Source organism: Sinocyclocheilus anshuiensis, unplaced genomic scaffold (assembly GCF_001515605.1).
Source record: "Sinocyclocheilus anshuiensis isolate Anshui unplaced genomic scaffold, SAMN03320099.WGS_v1.1 scaffold701, whole genome shotgun sequence".
In the NCBI taxonomy this organism is placed as follows: domain Eukaryota; kingdom Metazoa; phylum Chordata; class Actinopteri; order Cypriniformes; family Cyprinidae; genus Sinocyclocheilus; species Sinocyclocheilus anshuiensis.
The window spans coordinates 656,419-671,501 of NW_015539895.1; the positions used below are offsets into that span (position 1 = coordinate 656,419).

The 15,083-nt window shown below is 37.4% G+C and overlaps 1 protein-coding gene across 4 annotated transcripts in view; it reads left to right on the plus strand.

Moving 5' to 3' along the window:
* usp7 (ubiquitin specific peptidase 7 (herpes virus-associated)) overlaps positions 1-15,083 on the plus strand; it is a 31,545-nt gene that overhangs the window by 12,087 nt on the left and 4,375 nt on the right. For 3 of the 4 annotated variants that reach the window (XM_016482668.1, XM_016482671.1, XM_016482670.1), the window contains 23 exons: positions 1,490-1,620; positions 2,129-2,183; positions 2,317-2,397; positions 2,487-2,577; positions 2,823-2,905; positions 4,434-4,543; positions 4,957-5,134; positions 7,757-7,901; positions 8,115-8,245; positions 8,470-8,604; positions 9,575-9,676; positions 9,789-9,894; positions 10,044-10,136; positions 10,257-10,324; positions 11,084-11,184; positions 11,276-11,429; positions 11,535-11,602; positions 11,688-11,796; positions 11,905-11,982; positions 12,115-12,215; positions 13,142-13,241; positions 13,409-13,528; positions 13,654-13,725. In XM_016482668.1, coding sequence (XP_016338154.1) covers positions 1,490-1,620; positions 2,129-2,183; positions 2,317-2,397; positions 2,487-2,577; positions 2,823-2,905; positions 4,434-4,543; positions 4,957-5,134; positions 7,757-7,901; positions 8,115-8,245; positions 8,470-8,604; positions 9,575-9,676; positions 9,789-9,894; positions 10,044-10,136; positions 10,257-10,324; positions 11,084-11,184; positions 11,276-11,429; positions 11,535-11,602; positions 11,688-11,796; positions 11,905-11,982; positions 12,115-12,215; positions 13,142-13,241; positions 13,409-13,528; positions 13,654-13,725 — 2,412 coding nt within the window. The remainder of the gene's footprint in view (positions 1-1,489; positions 1,621-2,128; positions 2,184-2,316; positions 2,398-2,486; positions 2,578-2,822; positions 2,906-4,433; positions 4,544-4,956; positions 5,135-7,756; positions 7,902-8,114; positions 8,246-8,469; positions 8,605-9,574; positions 9,677-9,788; positions 9,895-10,043; positions 10,137-10,256; positions 10,325-11,083; positions 11,185-11,275; positions 11,430-11,534; positions 11,603-11,687; positions 11,797-11,904; positions 11,983-12,114; positions 12,216-13,141; positions 13,242-13,408; positions 13,529-13,653; positions 13,726-15,083) is intronic. The other variant, XM_016482669.1, reaches the window with a different exon arrangement.

Here is a 15,083-nt window from a genome sequence, read left to right on the forward strand (position 1 = left end):
GGAGCTAGCACACTGGTTTCTGCGCGCACTCAAAGCGCGCTCAGGGAGCCGCGTTTCAGACAATGCGCGTACACAGAATTGATTCCTCTTTCACGTATCCTTGCTTCTGAATGAACACATACACACAAAATTATCTCAAAATAATTGTCTCTGCAAGTATTCTCGTAAACGCTGTCGGTTATGTCTTAAGTGAACGTAAACAGTGGAGAAAGAAATCTCCTGTGCATCATTATATTGGATCTGTGCATTCGGTCTTAAAGGGGCAGCAGCCTATAAATATCTGCTGTTCCAATAGTGCCACCTGCTGTCAGAGTGACATTTGCATCTCATTCACAAAGCTAACATCAAATCATTGTTTTTGCTTCAAATTTTTAAATTATACAATCCAAATAACATGTATTTAAAATCTTTTTTGTATAGTAATTCAAATGCACTGGTTGCCTCTGATTTTTAATAGAGCACAGGCAACGCCTTTGTTTATATGAAGAGATTTCTTTTAGTTGTATAATTTATTTGATTTGGGATTTGTTTTAAAATTTCAAGTTCGTTTTATTTAAAATGTCAATTTCACAAAGAAATATGCCGCATTTTGTCTGAGAAATAATAAAAGGACACCTTTTCATTTATAATTTGTCTTAAATCTCATTTTGTAAAAAAATAAATATATAAATAAATTGTAAGAAAATTGTATTGTGTAATCCAGGGTTCCTCAAATCTTGCCCTGGAGGGCCAATGCGCTGCAGAGTTTAGCTCCAACCCTGATCAAACTCACCTACCTGTGATTTTCTAATGATCCTGAAGACATTGATTAGCATGCTCAGGTGTGTTTGATTAGGGTTAGAGCTAAACTCTGCAGGAAAGTGGATCTTGTGGGCCAGATTTGAGGATCCCTGGTGTAATCTGTATCGTGAATTTTATCGCATCGTAAGTTTAGTGAATCGTTACATCCCTATATGCTACTAGTTTTTGCTGATCATGTTGATTTGTCCACAGTAAAGTTCAGCCGATGTCTTTTTTTTTTTTTTATTCGGGCTAGTTAAATTCATTTTGGGCTACCAAAACCTGAAGAATGCCTGCCCGAAAGGCTACCAGGGATTTTGAAATTTTGCGAGCCCTGACTATTCAAAAGTTTGGGGTCAGTAAGATTGTTTTAAAAATGGTTCTGAAAGAAGTCTCCTTTGCTTACCAAGTCTGTAGTTATTTGATCAATCAGTTAAAAGTCTTCAGTGTCATACGTGTCATCCCTCAGAAGTCATTGTAATATGCTGATTTGGTGCTCAAGGTTATCTTTGTAAATACATTTTTTCAGGTTCTTTAATAAATATAAAGTTCATAAGAACAGCATTTATTTGAAAACATGCATACATTATTATTTTAATATTGATGTTTTATTGCATGTTGTTCATTATATAATATATAATTGTTTTCAGAAGAAAAGTACAGGTTGATGCTGTGCATTTGACAGAGAACTTGCTTTTTTTCTTTCTAGGCGGTTTATATGATGCCTACTGAGGGAGATGATTCCTCTAAAAGTGTTCCCCTTGCCCTGCAGAGGGTGTTCTATGAGCTCCAACACAGTGATAAGCCTGTTGGGACAAAGAAGCTGACTAAGTCTTTTGGGTAGGTTTTGTTTTGAATATTCAGTTTACAAGCACTATGAATCAGGCACTGACATACGACACGTCTGCCAGTTTACATTTCTTGAGCGAAATGTGAAGTGCGAGCTGCATGTTTTTCCATGTCATTTTCTTTGAATGTCTTTGTCTTTTATGTTCAGTAGTGGATGTTCTTGCTAATTTTTCTGAATTCCAAATCCATTTTTGGATCCATTTAAATCCATTTAATCCCTGATTTTCTTTCCAGTTAAGTGTGCTATTTGTACATATTTCTAATTATTCTAGCCAAGATGCAATAAAGGCTTTTTAGGTTTTTGGCTTAACTTTGAGTGCCCTGGCCATGAACTTTTAAGTGAGCATATTCATTTTATTTCTTGTAAAATCCAAAACAACATGCTTTTTTATTTCTTGATTCCACTACTTACTGGTGGGAATCTATAGAGAATTTCTCAGCCTTTTAATAACTTCTAAAACAGTGTAAGCAATAAATAAGTGTGTGTCTGTTTCCTCAGATGGGAGACACTAGACAGTTTCATGCAGCATGATGTACAGGAACTGTGCCGAGTGGTGAGTAGCTTGATCTCCATGGGTCTCTTTGGATCCTTCTCTTTTAAATTATTGATCAATTGAGGGATTAATCATGTCAGAATGAATGAACGTGATTTGGGTCCAACCATTGTGTGATTTTTGCCAATTTTAGCTGTTGGACAATGTGGAGAACAAGATGAAAGGAACTTGTGTGGAGGGCACAATCCCAAAGCTCTTCCGAGGGAAGATGGTGGTAAGTCACCGGGACTCTCTCTGTGGTTTCGCTCTATATCTGATTCATTTATTCAGCCTCACCACATTTGGGTGTTTTCTCCATTTCAGTCCTACATCCAGTGTAAGCATGTGGACTATCGGTCAGAAAGAATAGAGGATTACTACGACATCCAACTCAGCATTAAAGGAAAGAAAAACAGTAAGTGTGGCTTTGTCTGATCTTCTGTCTTGCTGTCCTCCCTTCTTTTCCGGAAAGGCCTTTCTTGTATTGTGGTCTATAAATGTATGAATTTTCCGACATCTTGCAACTGAGTTCCAAGACAAAATTGGCAAATTCAGCTCAGACTGTTTCAGATGCCATTTCATAATGTTGTGTAGCACTGCACTGTCTCGGATGTACTTGTGTTGGGGGTGTGTTACTAACGCACCTTCTCTGCCCTGCAGTCTTTGAGTCATTCAAGGATTATGTGGCAGTGGAACAGCTGGATGGGGATAACAAATACGATGCAGGGGAGCATGGTCTACAGGTGAGGGGTTTGCATACATCACCCTCCGATGCTAACAACCCTAAAAGTGTGGTCACATTTACCTTTGTACGGCGAAATGCAGTCATCTCAAAAGAATCTGGTATTTCATGTGAGGGACACAAGGCAAAAATTTCCCAATGTGAATTGCACAACTTCTAACATGGAAATATGCAGTGTTTACAAAATATAAAGCCGCAATATAAATGGACTTTTAAGTGGTCAGGGCTCGAAATGAACTTTTTTACTTGGTAGCACTGGTGCTCCCAACTTCAAAAAGTTAGGAGCACCAGCAAAAATTTAGGAGCACCACAACTACAAATTATATATTAACAGATTTTATCCTTACATTCTTAACTTTAATGCAGATTTTGTATTGGTTAATATTAGCTGTCAATCTCTCAGTCACTGCTTTCCGCTAACTACTGTGAGAAAAAGAAAGGGCTGAAGAAGAGAGAAAATGAAAAGAACACTGACAGATTTCTTTTGTAAATAACCTAAAGTTAAGCTCTTCTTTGCCGAGGGTTAGGATGGTGTATGCGGTGTTAAATTTTACATTCAGCTCTGCGAGTTGCACCGAATGACTGGCAGGAGGTCGCACAGATTAAATTTAGGGAGCATATGCGACCAAAATGGACGCAATTTCGAGCCTTGGTGGTGCATCGATACCCCGTTGACAGTAAGGTTGGGCCGATAGACGATGCCATCGTCCATCGCCAATATCAAGCAGCAATATAAATTGACATCTAAGTGGTGCATCGATACCCCATGGACAGTAGGGTTGGGCCGATAGACGATTCCATCGCCAATATAAAGCAGCAATATAAATTGACATCTAAGTGGTGCATCGATACCCCATTGACAATAGGGTTGGGCTGATAGATGATGCCATCGTCCATCGCCAATATAAAGCAGCAATATAAATTGACATCTAAGTGGTGCATCGATACCCCATTGACAGTAGGGTTGGGCCGATAGACCATGCCATCGTCCATCGCCGATGACTGATAGACATCACGATGTTGAGCCGGCACATGAAATTTGTGTTAGCACATCATAAATAGAAAGCGGCAGCAGTTTACTTTCGGGGGATTTGTCGTGCCACGCAGTGCCGCGCCGCATCCAGTGTAGACAGCATTACTGATTATAATGAGTTCTCTTGACTGATCTATGAATCTCTGTTATAGATCAGTGGTTCTATAGTATTTTGTTGCGCCGCTCGCATCCGGTGTAGACAGTGTTAGGAATCGTTAGTTGTTTTCCCTTATAATTCACGCTTCGGGCACAACCCCCCGCCCGCTCGACCCCGCCCCTGCCGATGTCATCGTCCATTCATTGTAGACATCGTCCGATGCCAAATTTGTAGACATCGCCCAACCCTAATTGACAGTGTACAATGGACCTACTTAAAAATTTGTTAAAGTCTTGCTGATGTGACCGCGGCTTCTTATGGCTCATCCGTATTTTAATTTTTGTAATTTTCGTCCATTTTACTGGAGTTTTGACTATTTATTGTTCATGTGTCTTCCAGGATGCAGAGAAGGGTGTAAAGTTCCTGACCTTCCCTCCTATCCTGCACCTACAGCTCATGAGGTTCATGTACGACCCTCAGACTGACCAAAATATTAAGATAAACGACAGGTATCAACTTTTCTTTTTTTTGTCTTTTCAGTGTGTTGTAGGTGTAAACATGTTTTAATCTCTGTGTACTATATCTACTGTTACATTAAAAATGTCACTGTAATTGAAGAGTTTGTGATGAATTGAGTGACACTGATACTTATACTTTTGGAATCATTTCTGTGTAATAAGCATTGTGATTTATGGGTGGTCAGAATAAATGTGTGTCCTGAATAGAGGCAGATTATTCTATTAAAATATTTTTGTTAGAGTAACTCATCTAAATGATGTTTGTCGACTGAAAACTTACTTGAATATGGACTGGAGACTGAACTTTAAGATGCACTCTTTCCTATTATCTTTCTGGCATAATCTCTTGCTCGCTTTCACACATGATGTTGGCTGAGCCTGATACTTGATGTTTTGCCCCGCAGGTTTGAATTCCCAGAGCAGTTACCTTTGGATGAGTTTCTGCAGAAGCCAGACGTGAAAGACCCGGCCAACTACATTCTCCACGCCGTGTTGGTGCACAGCGGAGACAACCACGGGGGCCACTACGTCGTCTACCTTAATCCTAAAGGAGACGGCAAAGTGAGTGTCACCGCACCAATAGTGAGAACCTTTTATTTCAGGGGTCCCTAATTTTTCTGTTGGTGGTTAACGGGTTGGGTTTTTGGGTGGCTTGTGGTTGCATGTAATGTTTTGTCAGTATTGGTAAAGTAAAACCTTAAAGCATTGGAGGGCTCCAGACTGAAAATGAATTTTTGGTGTTTTATGCACATCAAGCATAAAAATATTGTAATAGAAAACGGTAAATTGTAATGATACCAATCACCATATTTCTTTTTTCTTTAAACTGTATTTTTGAATTAATGCAGCCTTGGGGGAGCTTAAGAGACTTCTTTAAAAAAAAAAAAAAAACATAAAATCTTAAGCTTTGTTCAGACTGTCAGTCTAAATCCGATTTTTATGCATATCTGTTTGGAATCCGATCATGTTTAGCAAGTGTAAATGTAAAAAAAAAAAAAATGAAGTAGGGTTTTTACTAGTACGTTTGAAGTTACATTGATATGTGGTTTGAATTCCTATTCAAATCGTATTTCTGGAAATCCGTTTCAGTCTGACCAAAGTTTTGTGTAGCCTTTTTTGCCTATGTCACTTTCTCACGCCAAGTAAAATATAAACAGATCAGACGTTGTTTGTAGAAAACATGCTGAATGTCTTTGCAGAAACAAGGTTGTCTTGTTTGAAGTGCAAGTCAAGCAGAAAATGACATTACTGCTGTGTCACACCTCTGAGTTTTGAGATCGGTAGAGACGTCATCATGGAATAAAGCCACACATTCCAGCATTTCTGCCGCTGCCTCATAAGATGGCAACATGTTGTCATGTTGTAAGACAACATCTGTATTGTAAGCTGTATTGCTGTTATTGTTGTCTTTAGCGTAGGCATAACAAACCAATGTCGTTGCCATAGAAACCAATGCAGATATTCAGTAAAGCGAAAGAGCACCACGGGTGCAAAAACCAGATAACAGTAACAGTTGCGATGCACAGTGTGGACAGTCAGTCATTTAAATCAGATTCTAATAGGAAACAGAAATATTCAGATTTGTACTGACAGTCTGAAGAAGGCTTTGTCGACACCAAATATTTGACTGGTAGTGTATTTATTGTAGGGCTGGGCGATATAGCTAAAAAAGGTATCAACGATATAATGTTTCATATCGTTTATGATCGTAATTATCGGTATCGATAATTATTGACACTTTTTATAACCTTTTTTAAAACAGAGCAATAGAATTTTTTTTATTTTTATTTAACCACTATTTTTAAATTAAACCAATTTATTGAGACAAACAAATACTTTTGGTTTTAACAGTCAGACACACAATAAAATTACACCTATCTAATTTCTAATGTTTTATATGCAGATTAAATAGGTCTAAAGGAAACTTTTGGCTTGTCTCCCGAGGCCACAGGAGGGCGCAATGAGCAAAATAATGCAGCACATTTAAATTGTCAATGCAAGGAAATAACTTGTCTATAAAAATACGTGCATTACGTCTAAATTAACTCCTATAAATCAAATATAATTTTGTAAATTGCATAAACAATTATGAGCAAAACAGCATCATGTATTTATGCATTGCTTAATAAAAGCCGAATCGCCCATCGCGCAGATTGCATTTAAAAACATAAGAGACGCAGTGAAAAGGAATAAACCTCCACAAATTCGTTGGTTTCGGTTTTCACCTAATCAAGATCTTCTCCGCATTGAGCCTCTCTATTTCTCTAATATTTTGAATGCATAACACTAACATAGACTAACAAAACATTAAAATGCAACAACGTCACTTACATCATCATCACCGCATCTCGTGCACCACTGATGACGCTCCCTGACGCACTCCTAACATTCAAATGCAAATGTTTATTTTAAATTCGACTAATATTCATTTTTTTTATTCACAATCTCCTCATCGCAGGCAGGCACAGCACTCAATTCAGCGTGTTTGTGTGTGCTGTCTGCGTCACTCATAGCACGTGCCTATATCGTGCATTATATCGGAACATTTTGTATATCGTTATCGAAGAAGGTGTACCGTCGATAAATATCGATGCCGTTTTATCGCCCAGGCCTAATTTATCGAATAAAAATGTTTTAAAAATATCCTTCAAACTTTGTCATCTTGATGCTATAGACTGTTTCTTGCATTGTCTTATTATTTATGTCAGCAAATGTATATCAAAATGTGTGTTTCTGTCAGACCTACAGCATCATGGGCAGCTCTCAACTTATGGTGCAACAATGCTTCAGCAAACAGTTTGTTTGCATTGTTCCGGCTTGTGGTCCATTCCTCATTCTCTTTTCTAGTTGTTTCCTGTTTATCCTGACTTTCTTGTCAAATAAAAGCATAAAGGCCAATAATAAGTCTAAAACGTTTATGTGGGACAAAATATACATACAATATTCAAATATTTACAATGTTACATTACACTAACAAAAATGTGAATTTTTTTGAAATGTTACCAAATCAGGTTCTGGTACCACTAGTTTTTATGTTAGTCTGGAGCCCTGCATTGTATTTGTTTTTTTTACTAGTAGTGTTTAGTCTGGTGGCAGACATTGTGAATTTTGTTTGATCTCCTGTGAAGTGGTTTATGAAATTCACTCCCACATGGCTTCATAATTTTTTTTCCAGATGTAATGTTTGTTTGTTCCCTGTTGCAGTGGTGTAAATTTGATGATGACGTCGTTTCTCGGTGCACTAAAGAAGAGGCCATTGAACACAATTACGGTGGTCATGATGACGACTTGTCAGTGCGTCACTGCACCAACGCTTACATGTTGGTGTACATCAGAGAGTCCAAGCTTAGTGAGTGCCATTATATATACATACAAACCTATTTACACCTGCTGTGAGGTTAATTTGTGATGGGTTTTTTTTTTTTTAGCTTGAGGTAATTTCACTTTGTGACTGAATAAGTGGCTGGCACCTGTAAACACCACCCTGTTTTTGGTTGTGGATCCCATGGCATGCTTTTGTCCTATGTCCATCTGTGCTCATAAGTGCTGTTGTCATGTCCAGGTGAGGTCCTGCAGCCGGTCACAGACATAGATATTCCTCAGCAGCTGGTGGAGAGGCTGCAGGAGGAGAAGAGGGTGGAAGCTCAGAAGAGAAAAGAGAGGCAGGAGGCTCACCTTTACATGCAAGTACAGGTATGGAGTCACATAATACCCGATTAAATCAGTCACTCTTGAGATTTCAAATGTCCTGTCTAAATGGAAGATGTATTGGTCCACTTGGTGTGGCAGATAAAATGGGTCACTTTAGGTCTTGTTTGCAAAGACTTTAAGTTTAGAACTTTAGAGTGGGCGTTGTTCAATAATTCTATGCTACTTTGTGTTTCTGTTTAACAAATACTAACTCTTTGTTCCTGTAGATGGTGACAGAAGACCAGTTCTGCGGGCATCAGGGCAACGACATGTATGATGAAGAGAAAGTAAAATACACAGTGTTCAAAGTTCTGAAAAGCTCCACTCTGGCTGAGTTTGTTCAGAACCTCTCACAGACCATGGTGAGACTCCACTTGGCACAATTTTTGTAGATGACATCTTTTGCTTTCTGATCCCTACAGTGTATAACAGAAAAAACAAACTCATTCTGATTGAGTTCTTGTCTTGACAGAAACTACTTTGTTTAGCCAGATTTATTTATAAATTTATTAATTCCCAATGCCAAAATATCAGCCAATAAATACTTGTAAAAGCAACTATAGATTTATTTTTCAGCAAATTGACAAACTTGGCAACAAACATTTGTGATTATTCCATTTTTGTTTATGGTTTTATATGACTAATAATGAAGTGAACTCTGCAATCTTACCTTTTCAAAATCTGCCCTTCAAAGCAGTTATTAATATTTTGATTTGTTTCATAGTGACAATCAACCAACAGTGTAAAAATTAAGTTTTAACATCACACAGCAAATGTGTGAGCAAACGGCAAAAAGATAATCCTGCTACAGTAACCACATAATTAATTAATGCTGCAATGCATTCTGGGAGCTTGCAAATCCTTAAACCAGCGGTATTGTCTATTATGAAATGGTTTGTTCTGACAACTCTGTTAGGCTAGTTGGGGTGTCTTTATTAGTACCCAAGGGTAAGTTTGTTGTGCAGACAGGAGATTCAACAATGCTTAAGACAATCCATAAAACATTGAAACATACAATAAACATAAAAATATTACAATATATCTAAAAAATATTTTTTAAAAATCACGTTGAAACAATGCGTTGTTCTAGCTTGTCAATTTGGGCATCAGAACATTATAATGTTCTGTATACACTCTACTTTTCAGAAGTTTGGAGCAGTAAAAATTCATTGTGACAACTCTGTTAGGCTAGTTGGGACGTGTTGTTCTAGCTTGTTAGGTTGATTGTAAATTCTCATTTGTTGGTAATTACATTTATTTAATATCAGATTAGTTGCATTTATTTTCTGGTCTGTCCATGAAGATGGTCTCAATTAACTGTTTTTCCTCCAGGGTTTCCCACAGGACCAGATGAGACTGTGGCCAATGCAGGCCAGAAGCAACGGCACTAAACGGCCAGCTATGTTGGATTATGAAGCAGATTGCAACAAGTCTGTAAGTCTGTGCACTCATGTCTTTAAACATTCATGTTTTTTTTATGTCATTCTTGTTTCTTATGTTGCAATGTATGTGAGAATAAAGCCGTTCATTTCAATGTCACAAACAGATGATCGACTTGAGCGATAACGAGAACCCATGGACAATATTTCTGGAAACTGTAGATCCAGAAATGGCCGCCAGCGGTGCAACGTTACCCAAGTTTGACAAAGACCGTGAGTTTCGACGTGTACATATATTCAGAACCATTTTAGGGAATAGATTTTTGCGTTTCATTTGTTTATTCTTACTGAAGAGTAAAATGGCCTACAAAACGTTTCCAGTTCTGATAGAATCAACCTTTTAACCCGGTTTTGATTTTCAGATGACGTTATGTTGTTCTTGAAGATGTATGATCCAAAAACCAGAAGCTTAAATTATTGTGGACATATCTACACACCTATATCCTGTAAAATACGTGAGTAATCAAAGCTATGCATAATAGGGTTGTTCTCATTAAGTTTTTGTTGTAAAGATCTAAGTAAACAGAAGTCAGTTCTTTCTGATGCTTAATCCGTTCTAACCTTGACCCAAACAGGAGGCTTGCTGCCCGTTATGTGTGAAAGAGCAGGGTTTCAGCAGGGAACTAACCTTATCCTCTATGAGGTAAGACTGTTGGTTTACACAGTATTCCTAATGATGCAGTTATTCATTTGAAGTTTTGTATAGAAAATGGTTATTAGAGATGCAAGATATGCCTGTAGTAATTGTTGTGGTTTAAAACTGATAAATTAATCATGGAATGCTATATTTAAAAAAATTAAAAAAAAAAGTAAAAAGAGAACATTTTTAATAAGTAAAATAAAAAATATTTTGTATGCTACAAGTCAATTTAGTTGGATTTTTTATTTATTTTTTTTTTAAGAAATGAATGCTTTTATTCAGCAAGGATGCATTAAATTGATCAAAATGTACGATTTTTTTTTACGATTTCAAATAAATGCTGTTCTTTTGAACTTTCAGTTAATCAAAGAATCCAGAAAAAAAAATCACGGCTTCCACAAAAATATTAAGCATCACAACTGTTTTCAAAATTGATCATTAGAAATGTTGAGCAGCAAATCAGTATATTAGAATGATTTCTGAAGGTCATGTGACATTGAATACTGAAGTAATAGCTGCTGAAAATTCAGCTTTCCCATAACAAAAAAAAAGGCTTAAAATATATTAAAATAGAAAACAACATTGTAATATTTCACAATATTACTGTTTTTGGTCAAATAAATGTGGCCTTGCTATGCATAAGAGGCCTCAAGCTGTTGAGTGTTGGTTTATTTCATGCATTCTTAATGGTTATTGTAAATGTGTGCCATGAGCTTTATATTAGGAATATATTGCTAAAACATGGTGCATTCTGTGTTACAGGAAGTTAAACCGAATTTAACAGAGCGAATACAAGACTATGATGTCTCCCTGGACAAGGCTCTGGATGAGCTGATGGATGGAGACATAATTGTGTTCCAGAAGTAAGTATTCGTTGTCTTAATTTCTAAATTAATTTTGCACAGCTTAACAGGGCCTTGAATTGATTTGGTTCTTTTGTTGTATGGCCACTAGGGACGATCCTGAAAATGAAACCAGTGAGCTGCCTACTGCAAAAGACTACTTCAGAGACCTGTACCACCGTGTGGATGTCATCTTCTGTGACAAGACCATTCACAATGACCCAGGCTTTGTTGTGACACTGTCAAACCGAATGAACTACTTCCAGGTTAGTTTTTTCAAAGTAGATCAGAATGATGATCTACTGCCAGAAACCGGAAACATGAAAAAGAACCTCTGGAAAATCATCTCATCATAATTCATTTATTTTCAGGTGGCAAAGACTGTTGCGCAGAGGTTAAATACTGATCCCATGCTCCTGCAGTTCTTCAAGTCACAGGGGTACGTCTTTTCATTTTCAGTTTGGTGTGACTTCTTTCCCCTATGTTTTCATCCATAAACTTACTTTTTTTATTCTGCCTCTCAGGTACAGAGACGGCCCTGGCAACCCACTCAGGCACAACTATGAAGGCACTCTCAGAGACCTGCTGCAGTTTTTCAAGCCCCGGCAGCCTAAGAAGCTCTACTACCAGCAGGTGAGAGAGGTCTTATCTTACATTTGGCGCTCCTCTAAGGGAATATGAGATCATCTAAGCCGTTACGTTCCGGGCATGTGATTTATTCATGGTTTTGCCTCCCCACAGCTCAAGATGAAGATCACAGACTTTGAGAACAGGAGGAGTTTCAAAGCCATTTGGCTCAACAGTATGTTTCGAGAGGAGGTGAGAAAGTCCTGCAATGATTCTACATCGAATATCCCAGCATGACAGCCAGCCCTACTCATTTGCATAATGTACGTTTCCACAATGTTCTACACACTTATCAGTGTGAATATTTTCTCTCCCTCACGTTAGGAGATCACACTATACCCTGACAAGCATGGCTGTGTTCGGGACCTTCTGGAGGAATGTAAAAAGGCAGTGGAGCTCTCTGACAAAGGCTCAGAGAAGCTGAGGTCTGTCTGTTCTCAATTCAGTGCACTTTTCATTAATCAGGGATTTCTATATTGTTATTCAGTGTCTGCTCTGAGAGGTCTTTAAGGGACTTTCCATGAGTGCGGTAAAAATTGGGCATGAAACTCCTAAGGGTTTCTTTCGTAATTTTTTTGTTTTGTTTTGTTTTGTTTTGTTTTGTTTTGTTGGTTTTTCACTCCATGTTCCATTCATTTTGTGATGTTTAAATCATTTAAAATCCTGGTTAGTGTTGGAATTTTCTAGTAATGCGTTTCTAGTTTAAAAGTGAATGGGATTTTGGTAAAACATGTTTTTGAAAAGTATTTTATGCTCACCAAGGCTGTATTTATTTAGTCAAAAATACAGTAAAACTGCATTGTGAAATATAATTATAATTTAAAATGTTTTGTATTTTAATATTTTAATGTTTTTTTTTCTGTGATGGCAAAGTCTTCACATGTCGCATGTCCTTTGGAAATCAGTTTAATATGCTGATTTGGTGCTCAAGAAACATTTCTAATTCCCAAATGTTGAATGTTCTTTGAATAGAAGGTTCAAAGAACAGTGTTTATATTAAACTGGCACCTCTGCTTTTTTTCTTTTTCTTTTTCTTTGTTTACTATAAAGGACAGAGGCATTGTGATATTGTTACATTTATAGTTAATCTGACATTTCTAAAAGTTCTCACAAACATGGGGTTTGTGTCACATAATGCTTTTAAAATTATGTATTGTTTTTATGACATGTTGGATAAGAAAAGATAACAGACTGTCGATTCTGGAGAAAACCGCTGATATATCAGCCAATCATGCATTAATAAGTAATTGACGCTGCTGCAATCTATTATATGAGTCACTCTGACCATTATTCTGACCCCTTTCACTGGTCACTGCTAATATTAACATTGTCTTTTTTGCCCTCTCTGTAGGCTGTTAGAAATTGTCAGCTACCAAATTATTGGGGTTCACCGGGAAGATGAATTGCTAGAATGTTTATCTCCAGCAGCCAGTCGAACATTCAGAATAGAGGTAAAGAGCTGAAACACGCCAACCCTCAAATCCCATCATTCACTGATGGTGCACAACAAAGGATCTGTTCCCTAGTAAAGCCTATTAAAATTATTTGGCATCCGAGTTGCCACTTTTATTTGTGGATGCTGTTCCCCTTGAAGCAAGTTCTATCTCTTTCGTGGCAGGAAATCCCTCCCGACCAGGTGGACCTGGACAAGGAGAATGAAATGCTGATTCCAGTTGCACATTTCCACAAGGAAGTCTTCGGGACATTCGGAATTCCCTTTTTGCTCAAGATCCGTCAGGTGTGTTAGCTGAGTGCATTGTGTAGGCGGGCAGCTGTCGTTTGTTTGCCGTGTAGGTGGATGGCTGTCATTTGTTCGGTTTGTATGTGTCGTGTCCGTTTTAATGCATGCATTTATTGTGGCAGGGGGAACCCTTCAGAGAAGTGATGAAGAGAATTCAGAGCATGCTTGACATTCAGGAGAAGGAGTTTGAGAAGGTAAGAGAAGCTTTACAATGTGTCCGATGTAATCACAATGTATCAGTGAATTTTTTCCAACCTGGAAATATTTTGCACATTAACCCTTAAATGCATACCTTTGGTTACTATTGTCCCAAGGTATGTTATGTTTTATTATGTTTTACTGCGCGACAATATTGACTTTCTCATGTCTCGATGTAATTCATCTTGATTCCACAATGTGGCATTGTCTTATAATCAATGATGGGAAAGCATCAATCATAATACTACCTTGTACTTAAAGCAAAAATGAACAAGTAACATCCTCGAGACTTGACATGGCTTAACGATTTCCTGCTCAGCAAGTGCATAATCAAATACTATTGTCGCTTGATGGTGGATCTAAAACATTGATCTTAACATTGGTTTAAAAAAATTATTTTGAGTTATGTAGGATGTCCTTTTTTAAGTTGCATAGGATACGCTCGCATGATTTAAACTTCTGAAACTTGTATATGTTACAGAAATTGTTTATCCATAAATGCATGATAAAATTACTTTACGAAAATATTGTAATTTATATTATGACTCAAATGATTTTGTGGAAATAGTACAGTGCTTTGACTATTTAGTGCCTGAATTGTTAAAGCATACTTTCCATGCTGTTTATAATATTATGATAATATTTAAGAGATTATAATATAAATATATAAATTGTAATAATGTAATGCGAAATACGTTTTGTTTAATTTTGTTTGTAACTTATTGAAATAAGACAGTTTTATACTCTTGGGTAGGGCTGGGCGATAAATCGATAATGATAATTATCGTGAGAGATAAATTGCCTCGATAAACGATAAGAGGTCGATAAATTTTCAATATAATGTTTATGAGGCAAAGGCGGAACAAAAGAGCGCAATTCATTTGAAGCGCGTCACTTTGGAGCGTTTATCCACTCGGATCAAAGTTTAGGCGGCGCGGCGCGAGCTTCACTAGAGCAGATGCGTTACTCGCTGATGAGTCTCGATCAAACGGTGCTGTGAGATCCAGTGTGAAGCGCTTGCATTCAGCGAAGAACCCAAATAACTCTGTTTACAGCCAGATGAAACGGCACTGACGAACAGGAGAAACTGTGCGCAACAATACATTTAGAAGACTTTTTAATCTACAAATTACCATCATTTACCATAGATTTACTGTAGTAGCACTAACTGCACCATGGTATTGTGTCAGAAATGTGGGTATTTGTCGAATTTATATTATTAAAGGGGTCATATGATGCTGCTAAAAAGAACATTATTTGGTGTAATGAAATGTGTTTATGCTGTTTAAAGTTTAAAAAACACATTATTTTCCACATACTGTACATTATTGTTTCTCCTCTATGCCCCGCCTTT